This window comes from Asterias rubens, chromosome 8 (assembly GCF_902459465.1).
Source record: "Asterias rubens chromosome 8, eAstRub1.3, whole genome shotgun sequence".
NCBI lineage: Eukaryota > Metazoa > Echinodermata > Asteroidea > Forcipulatida > Asteriidae > Asterias > Asterias rubens.
In genome coordinates, this window is record NC_047069.1 from 19,678,346 (window position 1) to 19,705,154 (window position 26,809).

Genomic DNA, 26,809 nt, shown 5'->3' on the forward strand with positions numbered 1-26,809 from the left:
CAGCCAAAATAACAGAAAACCAAGCAATTCAGAGGTTGTAAGTGAATCAATTAAATCATTAAATTCTTCTTTCAATTATTTGTTAAACCTTCATTTCAAAACAGATAGCAAAATAGCAAACCTGTGAAAATTTGAACTCAATTTGTTGTCAAAGTTGCAAAATAATAACAGAAGGAAAAATGCCCTTGTCACACAAAGTTGTGTGCTTCCAGATTCTTGATTTTGGGGCCTCAAAATATGAGGTCTCAAAATCAAATTAAAATATTTTAGTGGAAAAATGTTACTTCAGAGAGAGAGAGAGAGCCATTTATCCCAATGTTTTATCAACAGCTCTCCATTGCTTGTTACCAAGTTAGTAAGTTTTGATGCTAAGAATTATTTTGAGTAATTAATAACCAATAGTGTCCAGTGCCTTTAACGGATAACTTATTCCATTATTATGTATTGGAACAACTTCTGTCATGATAATTTATTCTAATTTAAGAAATGTGACAATTTGTAATATTTATTCTTTGTTGTTTTGTTTTGTGTTTTAGTACCTCATGACCATCTCGCACTAAGCAACAGGTCCCATGTATACACTGGACTAGAGCGCTACGATGAGGCGCTATTCGATGCAGAAGCTGTGTGTGAAATAAGACCTGACTGGCCCAAGGTATAAGAGTGTAAATTGTAATAATAATTTATTTGATTTGAGTTGTTGTTTTATTCCAAAAGGGACAGACCCTGGGGAAGGGTTGCGAAAATCTTTTAACATATGCAAGTTGCAAGACACAAAAGTAACTTCTTTTTTTTCAAAAATACATTCGTACTCTACTCAATTAATAAAAAAAACATGCAAGAACTGAATGGAGTGGTATAGCATTTTTCAAGATTACATTTTTAAAGAAAAATAGAGTCACTGAATCTTATTGTTATTATTGATTTAGAATTTGGTGTTTCGTGTGTTTTTTTTTCTTCTATTTATTTATAAGTTTATAGTTTTTGGGGTGGGTAGCATTTCCCTTGAAATCTGTTACCAAGAGTGGGTACATGTACGTAGGTTCTACTTATTAAATCATTACTTACATTTATAACCAAACGTTATGTAAACTTATTCTGTGTCTATGATCTCATTAACTGTGTACCAGATCCACAGTAGCGATGTAATTTTTTCATAATGGTGTTTTTGTCATGCTCTTCTATCAGGGTTATTATCGTAAAGGCGTGGCCCTGAAGGAACTGCACAGACAAGAAGCAGCCATGGTGGCATTTCTACAGAGCTTGACCCTTGACCCTTTCTCTATCTCTGCCAAGAAGTGTTTAGCCAAGGTAATGTATAAAATTATGTTATTGCTGTACAGTGAAGGCAAGTGTGCCCTCAAACTAACTTGAGTTTGATGCACTCTTCTTATGCAACTTTTGAACCACGCTCTTTTCCTTTTTAGCTTTAGGCAAGAGAGAATGTGTAACCCAGAAAAATGGACCACTTGAATTAAGTAAAATAAAACTAAAGGCTGTGGGAACCTCATTCAAGAAAAAACTCCATTAATCTCAGATTCAATTAGGGCAAAGACCCGAGGAAACGCAAAAAGTGGAACAGTGACCTCAAAATGTAGGTTTTGTCAAACAAACAATTTAAAAATAACTTTATTGGTAGTCTTCAAAAGTGAATTAAACTGTAGTTTTTGTTTTCTGTTCTTCCAAAAGGTCCTTCACAACTTCTTGTCGCCCGTACAACCAGAATCAATTAAGTGTCTGGAGCTCCAGCGAAATTTTGCACGCCAGTTGCGAGCTGGTGCTCCCGTTAGCCCTGGGTTGTCCTCAATAAGCATTGCCAATTTGGCTGATGAAGTTGCTCTTGGATTTGAAGCAATCAATCGTCTCTTGGTGGTTGAAGAGAAAGAGGTACGTATTTAAGTTTTTGTCTTGGTTAACTGTACACCCCCTTCTTTTGGAATTGGGATGGCCGCTTTTTCTAACCAATCATTTGAACCTAGGGGAAGTCTATTTCTTAATGGGTGTGTTAGGGAACGCTTGGAGTATGGGTTGATTTATATTTAAAAGACGCTCATTTCTTTGTCATAATCACCATGCTCTAAGAAATTGATTATTTTGTTGATTTATTTAAAAAAAAATTAAGGAAGAAAGTCTGGAAAACAATATAAGAAACAAAAACATGTACTTTTGTTTTTGATTGAGTTGTAGATTTTAACAGCATGGGAATCAACCAAATATATTAATTTAGGACATGACCTTAACTACTACTTTGTGGAATACATTTTGTTTGAACAAAGAGAACTGATTGTGAGTGGTTTTTGGTGTTAATCGGAACAGGAAACAGACAATTCAGGATCCGAGGACGGCAAGACAACAGAGGAAGGTGGCGATGAAGCTGTCAAGACTCCCTTTGGAAAGACCCCATCTCTACCCGACAATAAGACAAATCAAGACAAGTGCCTCAAAACCACACCTTCCACCCCAAGCCCACCCCCATCTGAGGATGAAAGCCCACCCCCTGCAATGTTGGGGTCAGTCCAGGCGGCCACGCGGGGAAGGAAGGAATTCTCGACGTCGGAGTTGTTGGTGATGAGGAAGAGGAAGAGATGCCGGTCTTTGAGTGAATCTATGATGAGTCCAACGAGGAGTGTGGAGTTAAAGTTTGCTCGTGAGTAGTCAGTAATAAAAGTATAAGATGTTCGACAAGATGAAATGATCTGTTCAGAAAAAAATTTGTTCAGGGCAGTGATCTGTGCATAATTGCCTTAACTTCCACAACTAGGACCCCAGTGCAAATCTCTTGCATGTAACAACATTTTGGTGATTTGTTTTTATCCCATGTACGTTGCCTTAACAAGTGATCACGCGAATGCTCTTTAACTTTTCCATCTGAGTGAGACTTACACAGTCTTTCAGTTATTTTTTTATCTTTTTAATTTTTCGGAATCTCATCACAGAAAATTTGACACATAGCAAGTTGGGTTTAGAGTTAAAGGTCAAGTTAACTGAAACACATTGTTTTGGTTTCTTTTTGTTGCAGGTTTAGACTTGATAAAGAAAATCAGGAGAGTTCCAGAAGAGAAAATTGACAAAGAAGATTACGAGTGCAGTCTCTGCTTCAGGTTATTTCTTGAGCCTCTTACAACGCCATGTGGTCACACTTTCTGCAAACTCTGTCTGAATCGATCGTTGGACTACAGCAAGGCCTGCCCCCTCTGCAAAGACTGTTTATCTGATGTAAGTTTCGCTCAATCAAAAGATTTGGAACTTGTTTAACCAATTTACGTCAGTTTTCCTTTCCCAATTGTTTTTCCTTGAAAAATATAAATGCCACAATGAATTCATGACTTGACAAAGGAAATATAGTAAAGGTTCTCATCATAAGTTCTTAGATTTGATGTTTTCTCTAAAATTTAGTCTATTCTTGTAGGTTACATTTGTACATCAATAGGACAATGGTCTGGAATCTGGAAAGGGAGTTTACAAGGCATGTTTTCCAGGAACTGTTGTCGCTCTTTGTACTGCTGAAACGAAATAGTGCAGACTGTATTCCATACAGGCTGCAATACACTATTTGGAGAAGCATCAATCTGAGATGAGTTATTAATATCATAAGTTTTTCTTTTTCTTGTTGTATTACAGTATCTGGCAACACGCAACAACACAGTGAATGAACTTGCACTGCACCTCCTACAGGAATACCTGGGGGAGGAATATCAACAACGAGAACAGCAGCACAAAGAAGAAATGGAAGCCATGGCAAAGTAAGATACTAAAAAAAAGAAAACTTTAAATCCAAGATAACTTTTTCTTTGCCCTGAAATACATGTAGAGTAACTAATTTCCAAAACCAGAAACAAGTTGCTTTTCATTCACTGAAAAGGTTCAGAATAAGTCAATTCTTATTAATCCTTCAAGAAAGATTCAACCATGGTCAAAATATCAGGTCAATTATAACACACCTCAGGTCATTTTGGTTGGTAATTAGTTTGCAACAGCCAATTCTGTTTCCTCACTGAAAAGATACAGTATTCATAAGTTCTTAATAGTAATCACCTAAATAAACTCAAACGTTTTTTTTGCTGCGAATAAATTTTCAACATTCATTTTTGTTCAACCTTAATCCACATCAGATGATTATAGGGTAAACAAATCAGAAACCTAAAACAACCCTATAACTATTCCGTTGCAGGTTTGTAAGCGACCAAAGCCAGTGTGAAGTCCCAATCTTTGTGTGCACGTTGGCCTTCCCCACGATACCCTGTCCTCTTCACATCTTTGAACCTCGTTACCGCCTCATGGTACGACAGACGATGGACTCAGGAGCTCGCCAGTTCGGCATGTGTCTGCCGAATCCAAACAACCCAGATGGGTAAGAGATGAACTATTTTAGCTCTTTATAACACATCTTTTCAGTGTCATAACAAGTTCCACATCTTTACCATTTCTACATTCTGGTTTGCTGAAACGCAGTCATGTGACGATAACTTATTATAGTCTAGAGCATAAGATTTGTGCCACCGTGAGCTAGTCATGTGTTGAGACTTTGCGCACATAAAATTTGGGTGAAATAATTCCCGAACTGGGCAATATACTTAGAATTGACAGAGGGACAGACATGCTCAAGTGACTTCATTGTCAGTCCATTTGCGTATACTGTTAAATTTTTCTGTCTTAGCCCAATCTGGTTGAGCTAGTCTTGGCCCAATCTCGTTGAGCTGTTTAAGCTGAATTAGCGATTACAACTTTACTACTCATCTGTTATATACCAGTCACAAACTGTACTTGAGACATAGTATTATGGCTGGTAACCTTACTCTGCTGAGCCTAATGTTGTTGTGCTTAGCTGCTGTTTGTGCTTAGGCAGATATTATAGAAAGTGAGAGGGATAATGAATACAAAGCGGTCTTAACTAATAATAAATTTTGATAAATTGTCTTTGTTTCCAGTCATGAGGATATGGGTTGTATGCTTGAGATCCAACAAGTTCAACATCTTCCGGATGGACGCTCAGTCATCAAGACCATCGGTGGCCGTCGATTTAAAGTCTTGTCGACGGGAATGAGGGATGGGTACAACACTGCCCTCGTGGAGTTCATTAAAGATGTTGAAGTAACTGGTGAGTTCAAAATTCCACTAAGTAAAGTCTTTTATTGTGTTGGCGACTTATTTAAATTGTTGCCTTGCAATGTTTTGTTTTTCCCCTGCAATTTCAGACACTACTGTGTGTAAAGTGCTTGGGCTGTCAGCAGAGAAATCGTTAATTCACTTATTGCTCAATGACTTTGACGGTCTTACTGAATGTTCAGGCGATTACCAACATATGGATTACCAACATATGGATTACCAACATATGCCCATGGGAACTTTCTATTGCATCAAGAACGTCTTTGAATTTTAAGATGCTTGCTCCTTAGATGAACTTAACAATCTGCTAAAAAGATTTCTATGATTATTGTCATTTATCATTGTGAAAAGTAATTGTTTTAAAAGATTGTTATGTATATTTCTTGTATTCATTTGTTTCTCGTGACATTTCATTGCTTGACTTTAAAAATTCTTTTTGGGCATAATTTATATAGTTGTGCCTAAAATTTTCTGTTGAATGTTTTTGCTTTTTATACATGTGTTTGTTTTTCTTCAGATTTTTTCAATTTTTCATATTAGTAGAATTGTCAATGTATCTTTTTCATACAAATGCATGATTTTGTTTTGTTTCAGCTACCGTTCAATAGTTTTAATTTTAGAATCTTTATCAGCTTTGTGTAATTTGATCTGTCTTTATAAAAAAAAAAACCTCTTCCGGGTTATGCTTTTAATGATGTCATCTTAGATAAGTGTTCAAGTGTGCTTTTTGGCAATGCTTAGGCTGATGTTTAATTTAATATTTCCACATATGCTTTTGTTTTCAATTATTTTTGTCTAATTGTTACTCTAAGTAGGCCTACTCTATGTCCTCGTGCAATTCTATGTTTTTATCTAGATTAGTGATTAAGATTGCTTTAAGGCAATTTCTAGGCTTCTGTTTTTTTATTAATATTACCATTTTTGCTCGTACAGCTATTTTAAGTCTTCTTGATGTGTTTTTTAAACCTGAGTGATTGAACACATACCTAAATAATTAAATAACTAAATAAATCTTGTTTCAGGTGATGAAGTTGCCATTGTAACAGCCCTTGAATCAGAAGTCTACCAGCAAGCCCAGAGGTGGTTCACATCCCTACCAATCTTCCATCAGACTCGTATCATGGCCCACTTTGGTCCCACCCCAACCAGAGAGGCTGAACCCTTGGTAAGATCTTAATAGTTGATTAAGATATGTGTAAACAAGGATTTCCTAGTAAATGTGCTGGAAATGTTATGGAAAATATTCATAAAATTGCCTTTTAAAAAGCATTATATGAAGTGTCTTCGCGATTATTACACACTGGTTCTTGTCAGGACTATCACAGTTAATAACAGAGTTAAGGCACATGGTTCTACCACAATCCTTTACTAGATTATATTTCCAGTTTCAACCCACTCATGTCCATGGTGTTGCTGTGAATTCAGGATTTGACTCTTCAATGACAAAGGTGTTAATTGTTGCTACTGAATTCCGCTGTTAGTGCCATGATTTCGGGTAAAGGTAGCTTGAGGTAACCTATTGAGGTAATTCTAAGGTGTATTAACAATACCATCTTATCTTTTCTGACAGGCTTGTCCTCAAGGACCATCGTGGACGTGGTGGCTACTAGCAATTCTTCCCGTCAATAAACGTATCCAGACAGGGATCATGTCCATGTCCAGCCTGAAGGAGCGGTTGAACGCCCTGCAGAGGTGCCTTGTCCGCATTACCGACTTCCAGTTTTGACTAGAAAATACACCAAATTTGTTGTGTGATGAACTAAGTATATCATCTCCTGACGGGGATGATTGAACAAGAGTACCTCTGAGGTTTGATTGCTATAGTCTACAAGTTAACATCCTTACATGCAATATGCTGTGGGCTATCACGCAAAAGGGAACCGAACAGCGCCCCCAGGGAATGTCCCACAAGGTATACAGTACTCGAGTAAGAGTGACAACAGCGCCCGAAGCGTACCCAACAAGGAATACTCAAGAAAGACGGACACCAGCACTGTACTGATGATACTCTGGAATTTTGGAAGTCTTATAACATGTGCGGCCATTTCCTGATGAGTGTAAGAAACTTGCTGAGCTTAACACCAAAGATGAGCTGCTTAAAAAAGCAGCAAAGATTTCAAAGAAACAAGCAACGCTTTCACAGAAGAAGTGAACACAACATTGCGGATGCATTAAAAAAAAAGTCTTGAGGAAGATTCAGTAAAAAAGTTAATCCATGTTAATGAACCCATAGATGAACAATAAGTTAACTGTCTTTCTTTATAGCTCAGACAGACAGTGGTTGTGTGCTGTGGCCAGTCGGGCCTTAATGGGTTAATACATATTAATCAAAAGTAGGCAAACTGGATTCAATTCCAAAAAGAAAGATTTTAATTCCTGAAGAATTTTATCTTTTACAAGGAAGTTGGAATGGTTACGAGGGTTCAGTTGGTGAAACCCCAAGTTGCGATAGACACTTTTTTTCTGCAGCAGTTAAAGCTGCCATTTTATATTTTTCAAATTAAAAGCTTGTCCCTCTAAATGCATTGGGTAGCAATTTAAATTGATTTCTCAGAGTGTATGTCAGTACGTATTTATTGGTCGGACGTCCGATTTGGGGAGATAGATAGTGTGGCAGATAGGGGAAGTGCTTGGAGGAATTGTGCCTTTGATGGAGTTTAACACACAGTGGGTCATGAGAAATAAGTTTGGCTTAAGGCCCGTCACTTTGGATTTTTGAAAATTCATGTAGAATGTAGAATAGCAAGCAATATTCAAAGAATTCAAAATGGCTACCATTGCTTGTTATCCTACATTGATTTTTTTAAACAGAAAAAAAAATATACAGCAAATTATCTATCTAGTAAGGTTTGTTGAAACACCATGTAATGATAATCTCTAAATGAGTTGGGGTGTCATGAAAGAAGTTCATCAGGCTGGTAAAAAATCAACTTAAAAAAGCAAATCATTTCTCTATGAAACACAGCCAATACTTTTAAATTAATTTTGTGTACGTTTCAACTAGTATCATTTTATGTGGATGATACTAGTAAAAACATTAACAAATTTTACGTAAGTATTTGCTGTGTTTCATAGAAAATTCATTCGCTAAGTGGAGTTGGGTTGGTTCTGAAAAGAACCGTATGTTATGGCAGACTGTGTTTTAAATTACGTGCCTGTTAAATCAAAGGAACAATCCCATCACTTACCTTACCTGCCTTACTCATGCCTGTTAAATCAAAGGAACAATCCCATCACTTACCTTACCTGCCGTACTCACGTAGCAATTGTACATATCATAACTTTTTTTACTTGATTTCAAATTGGTTTATTTTAGATAATATTGTATTTGTTACAATGGTGTGTATTTTTCTTAATTTTTAAGTTAATCAAACAGACCCATGAAAGTATAAAACTAAATTCAGCTCTTTAACCTACTGTCTGAACATTCAATATCATTCATTTCGGCTTTGAATGATAGATTAACTATGTTAGCCTGCAGTATAGTATCATTTGGTGAATGCATCTAAGCTAAGTAGTATATTCCACTTGTTAGTTTCTTCTGTGCACAGTTCTTCCACCACTTACAAACCATTGTGCAGTCAAATGTTTTAAAATAGTTGGTTAAATCGCTTGGAAATGGAACAACAAGTAAAAAAACTAGTGTAGAATCATCCTGGCATGTTCACCAAAAGAGTTGTGTTCAGGTTGCATGAAAAATAATCTACAAACATTAAACAAATGAAAAGAAAAAAATAGGCCTATAACAAAGCAAAGAGATTGTAAACTCTTCCAAATAAACACTCACTGCACTGTGGTGTGAAGAACGCTATTTTGTCTTTAATCAACAACTGCAACTCAGAGTTGAGATCTCAGTCAATGCATATTTAAACTAAACACTGATACATGCCTAAACCGTTATCTATTTCTTTGTCTGAAAAACTTAAAGATAACAGGAACAAAATAATAGAAAACTGTAGAAGTGTTAAAAGGAATTCCCAAGTGGTTAAAATGTAGATTACCTCAACATGTATTTTCACTTTTCAAATTTTGTCTTTAAAAAAAACCCCACGGTATTATATATTTTGTTTGAGTAATCAATCATTGATCAAAACGTCATACTGCAAATCAAAAAGCCTGACAAACATCAAAACATCCAAAAAGTATTAATAATGGCAAACAAGTCTTTCTCAAGGGCTCTCAATGTGTATCAACACGTTTTAAAATCACGTTTACCGCACCTGAATAACACCTTTGCTAATTGGGCTGTTATGACATGCATTCTTGTGTGTGGCACGTGTTGTGTGTTGCTTAATGACTGAATGAAGGCACACATGCAGGGGGGGGGGGGGGGGGGGCGGAGGCACACATGTTATACAACCAGGGCAATCTAAAGCTATCAGTTTAGCCGTTATAAAACTATTTCTACAGAAAGCTAAATATTGTGAAACCGAATCCGAGGAGTATATACTCCCCACAGATAATTCCTGACAATGTGTGTAGTTGATGTTACATCATGTTTATGTATACAGCGTTACTTAACGACGATGTGTGTAGTTGATGTTACATCATGTTTATGTATACAGCGTTACTTAACCCACCATTTTGAAAATGAGGAGTATGTATTTCTTTTGCACCAGGAATTTTTTTTTATGTAATGGGATCTGGAATGATATAACATGTAAAATCAGAGGAAGTACAGTTTTGTACTTTGTTTAAAATAAAGCTATTCATTGGACAGGGACAAAACTTATTGTAGAATGAAACTTGGCCTTATTGGAGATTGTTGAGACATTTTGTGGAAGTTAACAAAGTGATAGGCCTATTGTCCCATGCATTGGCTCTGTAAGATTGGATCATTTTTATTATTTAATTAGACGGGCATGTTAAAGCAACTCCTCCTTGTGACAAACCAACAATCTTTCTCTTTGCACATCTGTTCAAATTCCTTCCATCGATTGGTGAAAAACTCACTCTCTCATTCCCACCTATTTTTTTTTTACAATAATGTAAAGCGTTTATATTATATGATCTGAGCCTCTGTATGTGTGACTATTGTTCATTTAAAACAAATATAATGAGTCTAATACAATTATTGTAACTCAATTGAAAATTCATCATCTAGTGTTTGTTTGAAGAAAATTAAACAAATCTTGATTTTTAGAAACAGTGGAAATTTATTGTAGATTGTATTATCTCAAAACCATTATCTCAGAACCATACCAAACCAGCGTGGGAAAGAAACCTGTCAGATTCTATGTTCATCTCATTAGGAAAGTCCATTTTATAATGAGGGGTGGTTTGGCATTCGTTAAAAAATAGAGGGGGAAAAAGAAGAAGAAGACGCTGTTTCGGTTTTTGCCAAGTGTTTAGGGTTGATGAGCTAGGCTCATTATGAACACCAAATACACCCTTGTTCCTGAGATGGTATGGTCGCTGTTATTCAATTGGCTTCTTATGAGCATAGAAAATGCATTTGAAGATTTATTTTCTTTTTCTTTATTAAAGGACTGTCTCAAAAAACAAATCTTCATCTGCTTTTTTTTTTAGTGGTGCCCGAAGAGGGCTGATACAAGCGCAATAATTATACAATTAAGAATTCCCAAACATGCCCCTTGTCTCAGTAATTTTAAAGATGATCTTAATTATAACAAACTTCTCTCAAGGTAGCATATTCTGTTCTCATTCAAAAGGAAGAGTCCAATCTGCACAAAGCAAATGAATGTTGTCAGATTTGTGAAGACCAGTTACCAATTATGTACATGTACACCACACTATAAGATCATACAGGTTATATTATTTATATTTCTGTGAATTCAAATGAATTGGATATGACAGGATTTAAACAACTGCCTTTTGTATCTAGGATCTTTTGTACTATTAGAGTGTAGTTTGTTACTCCATCGCAACTGATCTAATTCAACTAATTTTAATGTACATTACAGACAACCAAACCCTCCAGAAGTTACAATTATGCTGAGCTAAATTTCAGCATCATACATTTTGGAGGGCAAGTAATAAATTGAGCATCCAAGAGATGAAAAAAACTCAATTGGAATCTTGTTTGCATAAAAGATAAATGCCATACCCAATTCGTTTTGGGTTCGGTCACTCAGAAAGCGCTTTTATAGTTCACAAGTTGAAGCTTCAGAAATGAAGATTTGAAGGGCTGCATTTGAGAAGTACATGAAGCATTTTTTTTTTAAACAAGTGAAGAGTTGAGGTTATGGACTATATATGACCACAAAGCAATCCAGCTGTATCTAGATTTGTCTTACAGTAGTTACCTGTCACATATCAAGTTGAAACAATCATGATAGATCTAGTTTTGTATTCCTTCAGTAGTTACCTCATGCATGAAAGGAGAACCATAGACAGCGAGTGGCAAACATAGCGCCTAAATGGTTGTAGACCTCCGTCTACTATTGGAACGTTAAGTTCACATGGGTGCCATTTCAGCAAGCAAGCGTGTTCTTATATTGTTGAAAGCTATTGTAATAGTCTGCACTGATCTATTGGTAAGTCAAAAGAGTGGCTTACCAAAATGGCGTCCAGTGTGCATTTCACATTTAAGCTCGATTCCCAGCCTTGGACCTTTGGCTTTATTAGAGTAGAGAGGTTTTCAATAACAGTTCTTTGTCATACAATTTCAGTCCCATTTTAATAGAGAAGTTTTGTGTTTTTTTACATGAAGAATGTTGTACATTTGTCATAACAGAATGATATTCATTACATATCAATGGACTACACTATGAAATATTCTTTGTGTGTTCTTTGGTTTCTAACATGTTTTAGAACTTTATAGTAGACAGTAATTAGTCTTTTTGTTCACTAACAAAACAAATAGAATCAACTGGTGGTAAATTGAAGTGTCTTTGTGAATTTGTATTCTCAATAAAACAATGGCTTCCATGATAAAGAATCATTTTTCGGTCCATCCTTTATGTTGTGTTTATCTTGTTAACCTTGATTTGTTTGTGCATGTCAAATTTAAGAAGAAAAACATAGTTGAAGTTAAAGACACTGGACACTATTGGATATTGTCAAAGATCAGGCTTCTCACTTGGTGTATCTCAACATATGCATAAAATTAATAAAACTGTGAAAATTTGAGCTCAAGTGGTCGTCGAAGTTGCAAGATAATAATTAAAGAAAAAACACCCTTGTCACACGAAGCTGTGTGCTATCAGATGCTAATTTTGAGACCTAAAAATCTAATTCTGAGGTCTCGAAATAAAATTCGTGAAAAACTACTTCTTACTTGAAAAATAAGCTACTTCAGAGGGAGCCGTTTCTCACAATGTTTTATACTATCAACAGCTCCCCATTACTTGTTACCAAGTAAGGTTTTGTGCTAATAATTATTTTGAGTAATTACCAATAGTGTGCACTGCCTTTAAGTTGGCTGTTGGGTTGGCACAGTGGTACCTTTCACGTCTAGGACCATGGCTGGAATCACTGGTGCCCTATGTTGATTAGGTTAGCAGTCCCCACTTGACTGCGTGGGTTTTCCATGGAAAACTTCTCTTGTGCTTTCCTCCCACATATAAAACTGAGACATCCTACATGTCCTATGCTTCTTTTGGGTCTTCTCTCCATGAAAGTCTATGATAGTACATGGATTAAGTTCTCTATACTGAAAATAATTGGTTTCACAACCAGAACTAATAAATACAAATAATTAACTAGACACAGAAAGGTGAAAACTAAAAGCACTTTACAAATCTTTATGATGGAATGAAAGACACACTTCTCATTTTCTTTCCAGTAAGTATTACTTATAGGTAACCAGCCAAAATTACATATAGCTCACAATATTGTGTCTGGTGCCCCACTCAATTCTAGCTTAGCAGACGAAATGCTGTTGAACAGTATTTTCTGTTTTTCATAATGCCATCCTCGTTTTCATACTTTGAATGACCCCCAAACATCACGATCTTCGTAAATGACTTGATTTCCAATAATAGATGTTAAATGACTGGATTTCCTCAAAGTTATATGGCTTCAGAAAACATTAAAAAGCTTAAATCACCCGCCCACTCACATTATAGTCAACGAATTCCTTAATTGATTTGTTAAAAGTAGCTCACAGGTCAACAAACTAATAGGAGGCTTTTGGGGAAAATAGGTGGCAGCAGACTAACCAGGTAAAGCTGTTGTTCTCAGAATTATGCTCAAGTTCAGACTTGCGTAAACAATAGAAATTTTCGTCTCCCATTGTGTAACAGTTTTCTTTTCTTTTTGTGGGGGGGGGGGGGGTCAATTGTAGCTATACCAACTCAAGTGGTGGGGTCTAGCTGAATCTTATTTAGTCCATAAGGGCGAGCGGTTCAACCAAATTATCCATGTTAAGACATGGGCCCATCACAGCTGAAGTGCAATCATGGAGAAATCTTGGCAGGGTGCTGGGCAAAATTTGAAATTTTTTAGTTCTGGGCACGCCTGCCAGCGCTGCCCACCGTGGTTACAACAATTTTAAGCGTATTGTGGGTCATGCCCAGGGTTGGCTTTGCCTCTTATATCTATCATGCTTTTATTAAGGAAAATGGCACTGGAATCAATAATGAAATGTAGCTCACTTCACTACGGTTTTGTTACATCTTCACTGTATCTGACTCGCGAGCCTGAGTAAGACCATTAAAAAGGTATGCCATGGGACATAATTGTTAGTGCATTTTAAAACCTCATCAGGGGAAAAGAGAGACTTAGGGGTGGGGGTTGTACCATCTGGTTGCACTGTTGGCAGTGTCATGGCCAAGCGGTTCAGAGCACCGGTGTTTGATTTGATCGGCAGGGTGGGTTCGGATCACGGTCGTGACACTTGCTACATAAAATTGGGGAGATGGTGCTTTCTGCTCTACCGGCCAGGCTTCGAATTGATGATACCCAAGCCTACATTCATATGGACTGTAAAAGGGGTAACCCTGTTTCAGCCCTAGGAGTAGGTGGCAATGGCCTCTGGAGAAAATAATTGTAGCCCACACCTTGAAGTGGCCTCAGGCCTTGTGTGTCTGGCGACTTGCATAACAAAAATAATTAAAAAAATTTAGTGCTAAGAGTAAGACTTCTTGGTTATGTTTTTGGAGGCGATCTTCTACAACTGATAAATCTTTGTTTTACTTTGCACATGTAAGGGCCTTGTCACACGAGACAACTTTTACAAGCAACTTGGAGGCAACCAACTGCAGTGTATTCAACAGGACCACTTAGGTAGCACATGAATAAATATTTAAACAATGTCTTACAATTCCCAAGAATATGATGAAAGAACAGTCAAATGAGAATGGATTCTCTTCTTGGAGATTGCCTGGAACTGGTTGCCTGTAAACTGCCTCGTGTGACCGAGCCTAATAACAATCCTTAGGTTATGTGATTCTTAAGTTGGCTTTGTCACGTGGCCCCATTTGGGGGGGGGGGGGATACACTTCTGATTGATCAGCTATTTGATAATATGTTCTGCAGGCTTCTTACAGCATTGAATATCCAATGCTTATCAGACATCAGTGTGAGAGTTATAAAACAATAATTTAGAGTTAGGTAAAAATTACAATTTGCATCCTCATTTCAGATGAACTTTTTCCCTCAACATTTGTTGATGGTGGAAAAAGAGTTTGGGAAAAAGCAAAACAAAGTTGGGCGTTGTACATCTAATGTTTTATTTATTTATTTTATTTTTTATTTATTTTTTTTTTGGGGGGGACTGGCCTTACAACATAAATGGTGAACTATACAATTGCTTTGCCTTTTTATATTGATTGAATTTATTATCAATCGCTGTTTTATTATATACAAAGATGTTAATGGTAACAAATTAAATTACATGTCAACTAAACAGCCTTCATCACGTGGCAGCAACCTTATAGGCGTACAATCTGGTTCATAGTCGATCGCGCAATGATCGCGCGATTGAAATCTTGAGGTACGATCATAAAAACCACAGTTTATAGTCATCACTGAGGCCTATAAACTTTGTTTTTTTATGATCGCGCGTCAAGATTTCCATCACACGACCATCGCACGACCAACTATAAACCAGCCTTATTCGTAATATGTGACCATCCACCACCAATGGGCTGTAAAGTTGACACTTTTACTGTTATGGGCTCAATGCATTTTTGGAGAGAGTGTGTAATCAGCTTCAAAATGATACCATCCACATTTAAATCAGACTTTTCTTGACGAAGTTATGATTTCTCAAAGCCACCTACTTTTTTATTCAGATTTCTCAAAGATTTCTTGAAAACCCAAACAATTTAATAGGCTCTGCAATGTACAAGTGCAACTTTACAGCCTATTGGTGGTGGATGGTCACATATGTGTTTTTGTGGCTAAAAAGTATCTAAAGCCGCATCCAACTTAAGCGGCTTCGGCTGCAGCTATGTGGCTTCGACAACATTGGAGAATAAGCCATTTCAGCCAAAGCCATTGCCAAGTCATTAACTTGGACACAGCCTAAACAGACCTCTTGCATATGACGCCGTCATGGAGGTCAAACAATAGAATCGCCTCCATGTGTACGTGCAATGCAAAGCTATTAGCGTATGAAAAATCTTCTTTTGATTTCAATGAGGGCACTGTTGATCTTGTGACATCATATGCAAGGGGGTCTATTAAATAAACGTTAGTTTAGACTAAAGGCACTGGACACTTTCGGTAGTTACTCAGAATAATTGTTGCATAAAAACTTACTTTGTAACGAGCAATGGAGAGCTGTTGATAGTATATTAAAACATTGTGAGAAATGGCTCCCTCAGAAGTTTTTGAGAATGAAGGAAATTCAGTCTCATTAAAATATTTGAATTAAGTAAGCGACCTCAGCTGAGGCCTCAAGATCAAGAAATCTGAAAGCACACAACCTGTGCGACAGGGTTTTTCATCCTTCCATTATTCTCTCACAAGTTCGACGACCAATTGAGTCCAAATTTTCACAGGCTATTTTATGCATATGTTGAGATACACCAAGACTGGTCTTTCACAATTACCAAAGGTGTTCAGTGCCTTTATAACAATGGTTTGCCTATGCCTGAACATCTGAGGTCAAACGTCAGAGACCAGCCTTTGTTGTTTTATTCATTTGTTGGGATACACCAAGTGAGCATTCTGGCCTTTGACAATTACCAAAAGTGTCCGGTGTCTTTAAAACCTCCTCTCTGTTTCCCCTAATAAACATACACGGACTCTATGAGTCAGACATGATACTTGGTCCTTCCTTGGAATTTCTTTTAGAAAATGACATCGAGTACAAGAGCTAACCTACATGATGTACTTGTTCAAAGTGTATAGGCTTTAATAGACTTTTCAGGTTATTTCATAAAAGTTTTTAAAATTTGTCCAAGGGCAAAAAAAATCAGAGATCAGACTTAAGTAGGATGAATATAATATCTCATGAATATAAGGCCCCCCCCCAAAAAAAAAAAATACCATTTGATTGTCCCCACCCGCATCGTTTTTGGGGCCGCATCCCTTTTTTAAAACTATTTATTATTTTTCGATTTTTGTAAAAAAAAAAATATAAAAAAAAGGTTTGATTTTTCTATTTTTGTATCCATATTTTCAAAAGGACTGGCCTAGGAGCTTTTCCCGAATCTAACTTGATGCTCTCGAACACTTGTAACTGTCTGTTTCATAAAACAATATTAGTGAATGCCTACCAGCAATACTAAGCGGCCATCTTGAAAAAAAAAGGAAATAGTTAATAATAAGGCCCTCATCCTTCTCTTTTTTGAACTGGTATTTTTTTTAATTTGGCCTATCTCTTTTGATTTTACTTCTTTCCGGGATTAGCGTCCTTTCTCTGATAGTAAAGTAAGTTCCAAGGTCAAAATAAAAAAATAAAAAAAAAACGATTATATTTCCAACCCTCTCTTTTTTCCCCTTCAAATTACTCAATTTTTAAGATACTCCGCTTCTCTAAATCTTCCATTTCTTTAAGAACATACGCCACGTTGTACCGCATCTCATGAAACTTGGAAACTGGAACCTGCAAGAAGAGGCAGAAAAAAGGAGAAACAAAAGTTATATTAAGCCTAAGAACGCCGGGTATCCATGACAATTAATGCTAGCAGTGTGGCCTGTATCAAACCTGTATTACATGAACCATGCACCAACAAAAACAAAAAGCAAAATAAGTCCAAATAAGAAAAATGCACTGTTATGTATAATATATCAATATGTAAGACACGCCTCAAACAATTTATTACACAAGAGAATTATACAAATATTATAAAACAAACTCTGTGACATAATTCAATTTCTCCATACTTTATGATATAATTCCTTTTCTCCATATTTATGATATAATTCCCTTTTTCCACACTTTGTGATATAATTTTTTTATTTTCTTTTTCCCCAGACTTTGTGGCACAATTCCCCTTTCTCCAGACTGTGATACAACTCATTTTTCTCATACACTTTAGTGCTATTCACACCCAAGCAATTTAACTAGGCTCCCTTGCTTAATTTTAGCATGGTTGTCGAATGTAGCAATTGTTGTCATTTCACATGCAAGGTACACTTTGTACAATTTTACAACTATGCTACAATTTAGCAAGGGACCCTTGCTAAATTGTTCTTGTCTCGTGTGAAAAGGGGCTTTTGTGACATAATTCCTTTTTTTCCGTAATCTGTGATATAATTCTGTTTTCTCAAGACTTGATATAATTCCCCCAAGGCTTTGTGAGACAATCCTTTTTCACTACACTGTGTGATTGACATGTAATTCCCTTTTCTCAATGCATGTGATAATTACATAGACGCCATAAAGTTCACCTTGTAATGTTACAAAACAAACAGTTGAGGGCCGGTCATTCCGAATAATAATAACAATAAGATGAATTTTGGATGCTTATCATCATTACTGAGAAGTAGAATTGCAAAGGACCGCCTACTAAGTCTTCGAGAAGCAGATTCAAGGGCCACCCACATCAACCCATACATGACCCCCACCCCCTAAACAACAAAACAATACTACTTCTGTAATGCAGCTGAAAATTATGTTATAAAAACAATACTACAATACTAATGTATTGTTCCTTTTAATGCATCTGGACATTTAGGTAATTGTCAAAGACCAGTCTTCTCACTTGGTGTATCTCAACATATGCATAAAATAACAAACCTGTGAAAATTTGAACTCAATTGGTTGTCAAACTTGCGAGATAATGGTAGAAAAAATACCCTTGTTGCACAAGTTGTTTGCTTTCAGATGCATGAATTCAAGACCTCAGCTGAGGTCTCGAATTCAATTAAAATATTTCAGTGAGAAATACTCAAAAACTATGTTACTTCAGAGGGAGCCATTTCTCACAATGTGTTTTACTATCAACCTTTCCCCATTACTCGTTACCAAGTGAGGTTTTATGCTGATAATTATTTTGAGTAATTACCAATAGTGTCCACTGCCTTTAATGCAGCTGATAATGATGTTATAAAACAAACTTTGTTTTATATAAAAAAAATTCTCTCTATGCAAGTGAAGATAGACATCAGCAATATAACCTACACTGTAGTTATGCAGACAATAATGATGTTATTATAAGTTATCACACAAGCGCGAGTGGAATACGGAAAAAAATAGCGCTTCTGCGTCCCATATCCAACGAGGCCAAACAGACGCGCTAAATTTTTTCGTATTTCACGAGCGCGCGTGTGATAACGAATTTATCTTCCAGTCTCACTTGCAACGTGCAAAATTTAAAACTTCAGATCGTTATTTCACGCGCACAAAGTTTAGAATGTAATTTTTGCACTGTCCGTCTACGGAGCGTGACATTTCACAATACGCACTGTGTAATAAAAACAGAGGAAGTATGATATAAAACAGAGGTCGTAGCATGTATGTTTTTATCCCCCTAGTAGTTCGATCATCTGATTGGTGGATTAGCGCGTACTGGAAGATAAAATGTTATAAAATGGAAATTGTTTTATAAACATTTTTTTTCTTTTGCTGATGCAAGTGATGATAGACGCTAGCATTAATAACATTCACCTTGGAGTCTTACAAAACCAACAGCTAAATACTTGCTGAGAATTCTTATCTAACCACAGAAATGACATTGTGTACATTCCTAAAAAAGGGGCTGCGGTCTTTTGCCCCCCTTATTTTTTTAATTTAATTAAATTAAGATACATATTCATTTCCATATATCGCCAAGTATGTGTAACTACAGAGTTAAAGGCAGTGGTTGGTAATTACTCAAAATAATTATAAGCATTAAAACATACTTGGAGAGCTGTTGATAAACACTGTAAAAAAAAAAACGGCTCCCTCAGAAGTAACGTAGCTTTCGACAATGAGGTAAATTCTCACTCAAATAACAACATACCTGTCTTCTGAAAGGCATCTGAAAGCACACAAATTTGTGCAACAAGGGTTTATTTTCCTTTAATTTTCTCTTGCAACTTTGATGACCAACCAAGTCCAAATTCTCACAGACTTGGGACACACCAAGTGAAAATACTGGTCTTTGACAATAGACTGATCCAGTAGGCTGCGCCAACAACGCACCTGCACAATTCTGCCGCCCACGCATGTCAAACCTTATTTGTCGGACCTTCACTGTGTTGTGATTGGTCAATACGCAATGGGGCGGGACTTAATGGATCAGTCTGTTACCAAAGGTGTCCAGCACCCGTATGGGTGTCTTCGAGAGCCAGCCACATCAACTCATATATGAACCCCCCCCCAAAAAAAATACAAACAATTATACAAACAACCATTAAACCAACTGTTATGACATGCAGGCAAAAAAAGCGTTATCAAACGAAAACTGTTTTATAAACATTTGTTTTTTTATGCAAGTGACGATAGGCGCCAGCATTAATAACATTCACCTTAGAGTCTAACAAAACCAACAGCTAAATTCTTGCTGAGAATTCTTATCTAACCGCAGGAATATTGAGATTGGATGAATGTGTACATTCCTGAAAATAGGCCTGGTCTCCCCCCACCCCACCACTTATTCTAGACCCTTTACGAGGTTCATGACTTTGTGTAACACCAGTATTGCACAAATACAGGTTTGGACGCAATGTGGAGAGTTTATTTCTCCCTCTTTATACCTAAGGATTTGTTATGTGCAACTTTTTAATGTAACATTATGAGTATTCGGGCAGCAATTCAGTTTTGTTGGCTACAATGGTCAAATGTTAATGAGCCTTTTAAAATTAAATCAAATCAAATCAAATCAAGTTAGGCATGATTATTTAGTCCTTGGGAGAAAGTAGGAACATTATTGGGAAAAAATGGGCTTACCTGCCTGTACATGTGATCTACTTTTCAGGCAATTTAATCACCATTTTTCTAGTATTTTCCAGGGGTGGGCCTTACAATTGAAAAGCAGATTTTAGTGGGGGAATTTGTATGTATGCCTTTATTTAGTTGTTATCTTTTGATGGGAGACTGAAAGGAGTAAAAAAACAAGGAGATATTATAAAGATATTATATACAAACCTCAAAATTGTGAATGCGACCATTACTTAAAGTCATCTGCATTGATATGGTGGGCTCCAGCACTCTGTTTAATGAACTGCAAAAAAAACCCACAAAAAACAAACATTCACGTCAAAAACAAGCCAAAAACTACTCATAAATTTATTTTTAAAATCCAGTATCAGGTTGGTGAATAGGAAATGAGAATAAGATGTGGAAATGAGAATTAGATGTGGGAGGGAAACCCCACACAATCAGGGACTGAAAACCCAAATCCACACGCAAGGCTCCGGTCTGAGGTGGGATTTGAACCAGGGGTCCACAGAGACAAAAAAGGTAGGAAAAGAAACCAATGAGCAAGCGTGATCCCCACTAAAGTTAACACTCTTTAATCAGTTGGGAAATCTTGACATATTTGATACAACATTTGCAGTAAAAACTATATAGGGCTATTACAGCTATCGAGCATCATAACAAAGAAGTCTAGTGAATCAAGCTCTAGGTCCGATATAAAAAGCTGCTTGAAGCCATTGGACCCTTTCGGTACAGAAAAAAAGAAAAAAATTCACAGATTTACAAATAACTTACAGGGTTTACAGAGGGTAATGGTGACAGACTTCTCTTGAAATATTAGTCCATGAAATGCTTTACTTTTTGAGGAAACGGTAAAACAATATAAATTCTCGTTAGCGAGAATTACGGAATTGGTTATAAACACATGTCATGACACGGCGAAACGCGCAAAAACAGGAGTGGGTTTTCCCGTTATTTTCTCCCGACTCCGATGTCCGATTGAGCCTAAATTTCCACAGGATTGTTATTTTATATATAAGTTGTGATACATGAAGTGTGGGACTTGGGGAATACTGTTTACCGAAAGTGTATAATGGCTTTAACCAAAAACTAGCATGTAAGCACAAAACAATGTGCTTTACAGAATAAGGTTACTTATTTAGAAAATGCCTCAAGTTGTGCCCTTTCCCTTTCAAATCTGAAGCCTGGGTTGGCATGGAACATTGACTAGTGGTTGACAAATGGTCGCTGATCGAACTTGCCATTTTTTGTTTACATCACGTTCAAGAACTCATTAGAAGTATCGTTAACACCTAGTAGTTTCTTTCTCCATGGTTTCTGAAGTGGCTACAGATCGCACGACATCACCTTGTGAACCCTTACAAGGTGTTATTTTAATAAACCAATTAATTTATAATTTTGTAACAAAAAAAAACGCCCACTGAGATACTCAAGAATGAAGCCCTACATCAAAGCTGGTTAGCTAGTAACAGTGTTTGGTAATGACCGGGGCAAAATTTCATAATTAAATTTCTCTGCTAAGCACAAAATGAGTGGGGCACCAGTCGCAACTGAGTTAACTTCATGAATGTTGGCTGATAACCTTTTTTTGCTAAGCAAGATTTGTCTGTGCTTAGCATTTTTTATTTTTAGCTAAAAGGATTTATGAAATTGGTCAGCCCTGGTGAGTGGCCGACTGGTGTTAATGGAGTTGTCAGTCAGTTAACTACGCAGCCAACAACCAAAGTCATTAGCACGCTGCAAAGACCAGCTCCTCACTGTTATTGCCATTAATAAATAGCATTTTAACAAAAGAAAAAAATGTGCTAAAAGTCATCATAATGTGTAACTTTCTTTTGATTATATTTTGTTTCATTCTGTTCAAGAACCATTCATTAAGCTGTGCAATTTTTTTGCGAGGGACCTAATCTCTTACACATACGACTATTTTCAAGAACCAGACTATGAGCTTTGGAAAATCTGACAGCACCATAAAAAGAAATCTTTTGGTTGGGCTTTCATAAGCATACCAGCTACCTCAAATTGATACACTGTCTCCATGTTCATGCCTACACGTGGCATGCATGTGCACATGACACAATCTCTCCTTGCAAAAAAAAACCCCACAAAATCAATACGCACAAAGAAACGGTTCAGTTAAAGACACTATTACCCGAGTGACATGCCTGTGATATTTTTTCACAGGACTCAAGAAAGTACTGAGTATACAGTGCTAACACACATCGGTGTATGGGTAAAAACCAAAATTAATAACATTTAACTACGAAAGCAAAACGTGCTACAAAATTCTTAGAAAATTGAAAACGCCTTTTCTCATCCACTGGTTTTGTGATTTCTAAAACTTTAAAAGAAGTTAATGGTCAAGAGATATTTTGAGCCAAAAGGGAACACTTAGAAAGTGCAATTTATTCTATATGCATCTCTTCGGCCCGAGGCAGAACCTTTCCAAATGAAAGAGGTATTGAGAGAGCGTCCAAACTGTTGTTTATAATTGGATGAGAAACCATTCATTGAAGTTCAGTGGTTGGTGGTTTGTCTGGGATATTATATTTATATCTGGTAGTGAAAGCGGGGATGCCTCAGAAGTGAACTTAATCACTAGCTCGCAAGCCTGATAAAACCTGTAAACAAGGATGCTCGCTACAGTGTATGTGACAAGACACACAAGGTTGACCCGTACTCTTCAACGATATGTATTCTGGGTAATATGTACATGTATGTACATGTACCTTGAAAAACATGTTTAGTCGTTAATTTTTGCAATTTTGTTTTGCTAAATCTAATTTGCATACTATAGTTTACCTGGTGGAGATGGCCACATCTAGCCGCCATCTGAATCGATCTAGGGTCGGTAATCGGCTACGATTTCTCACTAGTGCTGCTTCTAATGTCTGGCGTCTGGAAGACACAATATTAAACAAATTATTCAAATCAATTATTAAGTTTCGAACAAAGGCATCTTAATTTCTCCAGAAGACAGATCTAAAGTTCTTGTGGGTGGATGAGGCATCAGGGTGTGATTTAAAGTTACTATTTGTCACTCAAGCGAGAACATAATTGCTTCTCTTCACCCTGGAGTAAATGGGTACCTGTGAGGGCAGAGATGGAACCGTTCCTGTAATTGATTTAGCTTGGTGTGCTACATACTTGGCAGCACAGGCTGTATATTCTTTAGATGAGGAGGTTTAGAGAATGAAATGACAGTGACTAATAATAATGTACAGATGACTGTGTACTGTGAAGTTGCGTTTACAACACGTCGTAGGTTGGCTAGTGCATCCATCATTCCGCATTGAATGACATTGAATGGTTGGGCATTAGGAGGGTTGACTATGTACTGTGTATGATATCATTGTAGTTTATCTATCATTCATAACCACAGTGGATGATATTGAATGGTCAAAAAGTAGGAGGGTTGACTGTGTACTGTTAACCTAGAACCACAGTGGATGATGTTAAATGGTCACAAAGTAGGATGGTTAGCTGATTCTAAAAGTTAAACAAATTTAATGACAAAATCTTGGACTTAATTGAGATGCACTTACTTGGAGCCGAAGGCTGCACTGCTAAAATCTGCTATGAATTCTTTTGGAACTCTGAAAATGTAAAATTACACATTTACTATTTGTATTTTGAGGAGTTTGTGATTTCCCCCCCATAATTTCTGCATTTTTTTGTAAGATAACATTAGGAAAAGCTAAAGGCGAAAGAGACAACTTTTTTCTTCTATTTTAAATGAATGAATAATTGCTGGCAGTGACATGAGTTTGATCTTAAAGTGCACCCTTTTCACTTAAACAATCCTGACACTTCAACAAAATTAACCCCCAAGTGTATTTTGCCAGTGAACTTGTCAGTCTATTGTGATCAATCACCAGAATGTTTGGACTTGGACAAGATTGGTACCCCTATTCCAAAGATGAAAGCACTGATTATTTTGGCACGGTGTCCAAAAAAGGACAATTTCCTGAGTAAAACTAAAAAAAAAATAAAAAAAATGTTGGGGTTAAACTTAACTGCACTTCTTTGGTCAGTTTGAGTAAGATCACAAAAGTCAACTAAGAAATTAAATAAAACTTAAAAGGAGTAAGTAAAAACAAATATGAATTTAAGTTGACATTCTAACATCACTTACTTTAATTCTTTCAGGTCTTCTTTAAATATCTGAAACACAAAAGAAAATAAGTTCATGAATAAATCATTAAGAATCTTTCTGTTGATACGCATAGTTATTTTAATGAGAAAATAGAATTAGTTGTTGCAAACAACTAACAAACCAACTTGGACCGAGGTTTTATGACTCTTGCTGGTCATTTAGCCTTTGCTAGGGTCGAAACTTCAAGCCATTAACTATTTTTTGTCATGATTTTTATGTCTCCAATACAAAACTGTTTTTAGTCCCCCCCCTCCCCCCTCCTTTAACAATTCTAATTTGTATAAAGCTATGCTAAGAAAACAACAACCCCAAACCCAAAACAACAAAACATTCAACAACTTGAGAGAGTTGTTTTACCTCTGGTTTTAACGAGGACGAAGGTAAACGTAGAGCACATCTTAGTATAGTACAGATCCCTGCATAAATAGTGCTGAGGAATTCTTGTGTGAGTGATGCGGTGGCAAGAGATGAGATGGTATTTTCTGGTACTTCAGATCCACCGAGCAATACTACTGCAGCTGGGGAGGAAAGACAAAATTGATGTTAAAGGCATTCATCTAGGCCTATTCATTTGTTTTTTAAGTTGTTGAAGTTCAATGTTTTTACTGTGTACGTACATTCAAGCTTTGAATTACCCTTTTGGGGATCTAACTAATAAAGAGTGTTTGAATTAAAACAATTTTGAACTCATTAAGCTCATCCTATTAACCACTTCATATCAAATCCACTTCAAGTTTTTAGAATCTATTTATTTTGTCGCAGAAGTTCTTCAAAATTTCCAATGTGAAACTGATAAATCAAAGGCAGACACAGTGATCTGCTTCGTTAGGCCTATGCGTTCAGGCTGGATACAATGGAGAGGCTGCCACCATTGTTCGTCATTATACTCAGCTCAATTGAATGGGAAAAAGTCTGAGCGTTCAGAGATTCCAGCATACCATTGCAGATTTTTCGGCCCCCACTAACCGCTGAGGTTCTGCAAGTCATTGCGAGTGCCTCCTCAATTTTCTCACAGTCAAGCCCGGTTCATGCTTCCTGCGAATGCGAAGCAAATTCGGCGTGAATTTGACGTCACAACTCCGTTTATACTGTGAATATTCGCAAAGGTTGAGCACAGCTCAACTGCTGCAAACTATTTATTGCGAATTTGTGACATCAACCTTCGTACCACATTCACATTCGTAGGAAGTATGAACCCGGCTTCACACAACAATTTCCGCTACTATTTTAATCAAATCCCAGAGCTTAAAATTATGACCTTTGTTATTTATCCTTTGTAATGTCAGGGCTTCCTCAGGGCAATTCAATTTTAATTCAATTCAATTCAATTAGATTAAAACATCTCAAAAATTACACAACAGAAGTTAAAAAGACTTTAATTGACGTCAGAACATAGTTAATTAAAGTTTACAAAAGTAAACAAATTTTAATAAACAGAAAACCTGAAAATAAAGAAAAACGATTACTAAAGTAAAGAAGCTCCAACCAATCATATCAACATGGCTGTGCAAACTAGATTTCGCCAGCACCATCATGACTATACTCCTAGAACTATTTCGGTTTCGTTCAGCTATCGTCTCCGTCTCCGAACTATTTCGATTTCGTTCCACTATCGTCTCCGTTTGCGGAGACGACAGCGGAGTGAAACCGAAATAGTTCTAGGTAGGAGTACATCATGACCATGAATCATGATCAAACTAGTATTATTATGCCCCAATGGTAAAGGCGGTATGCCATGGCTATCGATTATCACAAACGGAAGAGTGTTCAGTGTGTTCAGTAAGTAAAGTTTAAAGTTAGTAAGATAATTTAAACTTTTTTAAGTTTAAAAAAAATTAAATTTTAATTAGGCCTAGGCTAGGGCCTATTTTTTTCTATATTATTATTTTAAAATATGTAAAATTTGTAGATACATTTAACTATTTTCTGTCTTTATTATAATTTAATAAGAAAAGCTTGAAATAATATAAAAGGGCCTACATTGTAATGTAGTATGTCAGGTAGTTGAGTTTTTAGATTTAATAATACTAAATAGATTGATTTGTGCGTTAACTGTACCGTATGCCTAGTTTCCGGACATTAGAATACAAAACTTACCTTTTAAAAGCTTCCTAAACGTGTCTTTATCAACACTTTTGAGGCCTTTTGCCATCAACTTTACTTCCAGAGGGGTCCTTGGTCCTGTGAAGGGGGTTCGATCGGATGCCCCAACGATCTGAGAACCCGACATTTCTAACACCGAAACCGTCCCCTCCCCCGTCAAAAAAAATAAAAATAGAACTTCCCAACAAAATAAATTTAGTCTGTTCCGCCTTTTCGTTAAA

At 36.6% G+C, this 26,809-nt stretch overlaps 2 protein-coding genes across 3 annotated transcripts in view; one reads left to right on the plus strand and one right to left on the minus strand.

Moving 5' to 3' along the window:
* The window catches only part of LOC117293887 (LON peptidase N-terminal domain and RING finger protein 3-like), a 24,030-nt gene extending 14,606 nt beyond the window's left edge, over nucleotides 1–9,424 (plus strand). For both annotated transcript variants that reach the window (XM_033776362.1, XM_033776361.1), the window contains exons 3-12: nucleotides 537–655; nucleotides 1,189–1,311; nucleotides 1,690–1,887; nucleotides 2,317–2,647; nucleotides 3,020–3,216; nucleotides 3,622–3,743; nucleotides 4,172–4,351; nucleotides 4,929–5,098; nucleotides 6,129–6,271; nucleotides 6,677–9,424. In XM_033776362.1, the coding sequence (XP_033632253.1) occupies nucleotides 537–655; nucleotides 1,189–1,311; nucleotides 1,690–1,887; nucleotides 2,317–2,647; nucleotides 3,020–3,216; nucleotides 3,622–3,743; nucleotides 4,172–4,351; nucleotides 4,929–5,098; nucleotides 6,129–6,271; nucleotides 6,677–6,832 (1,739 nt within the window). In that variant the 3' untranslated portion in view covers nucleotides 6,833–9,424. The remainder of the gene's footprint in view (nucleotides 1–536; nucleotides 656–1,188; nucleotides 1,312–1,689; nucleotides 1,888–2,316; nucleotides 2,648–3,019; nucleotides 3,217–3,621; nucleotides 3,744–4,171; nucleotides 4,352–4,928; nucleotides 5,099–6,128; nucleotides 6,272–6,676) is intronic.
* A 7,333-nt stretch (nucleotides 9,425–16,757) lies between these two features.
* LOC117293956 (COMM domain-containing protein 5-like) lies at nucleotides 16,758–26,776 on the minus strand. The gene is made up of 7 exons (XM_033776468.1): nucleotides 26,583–26,776; nucleotides 24,843–25,003; nucleotides 24,465–24,493; nucleotides 23,875–23,925; nucleotides 23,132–23,227; nucleotides 20,537–20,612; nucleotides 16,758–17,065 (listed from the first exon to the last, which is right to left on the minus strand). Exons 1-7 carry the CDS (start codon nucleotides 26,713–26,715, stop codon nucleotides 16,967–16,969), a joined length of 645 nt encoding a protein of 214 aa, XP_033632359.1. The 5' UTR covers nucleotides 26,716–26,776; the 3' UTR covers nucleotides 16,758–16,966.
* Between the last annotated feature and the right edge of the window lie 33 nt (nucleotides 26,777–26,809).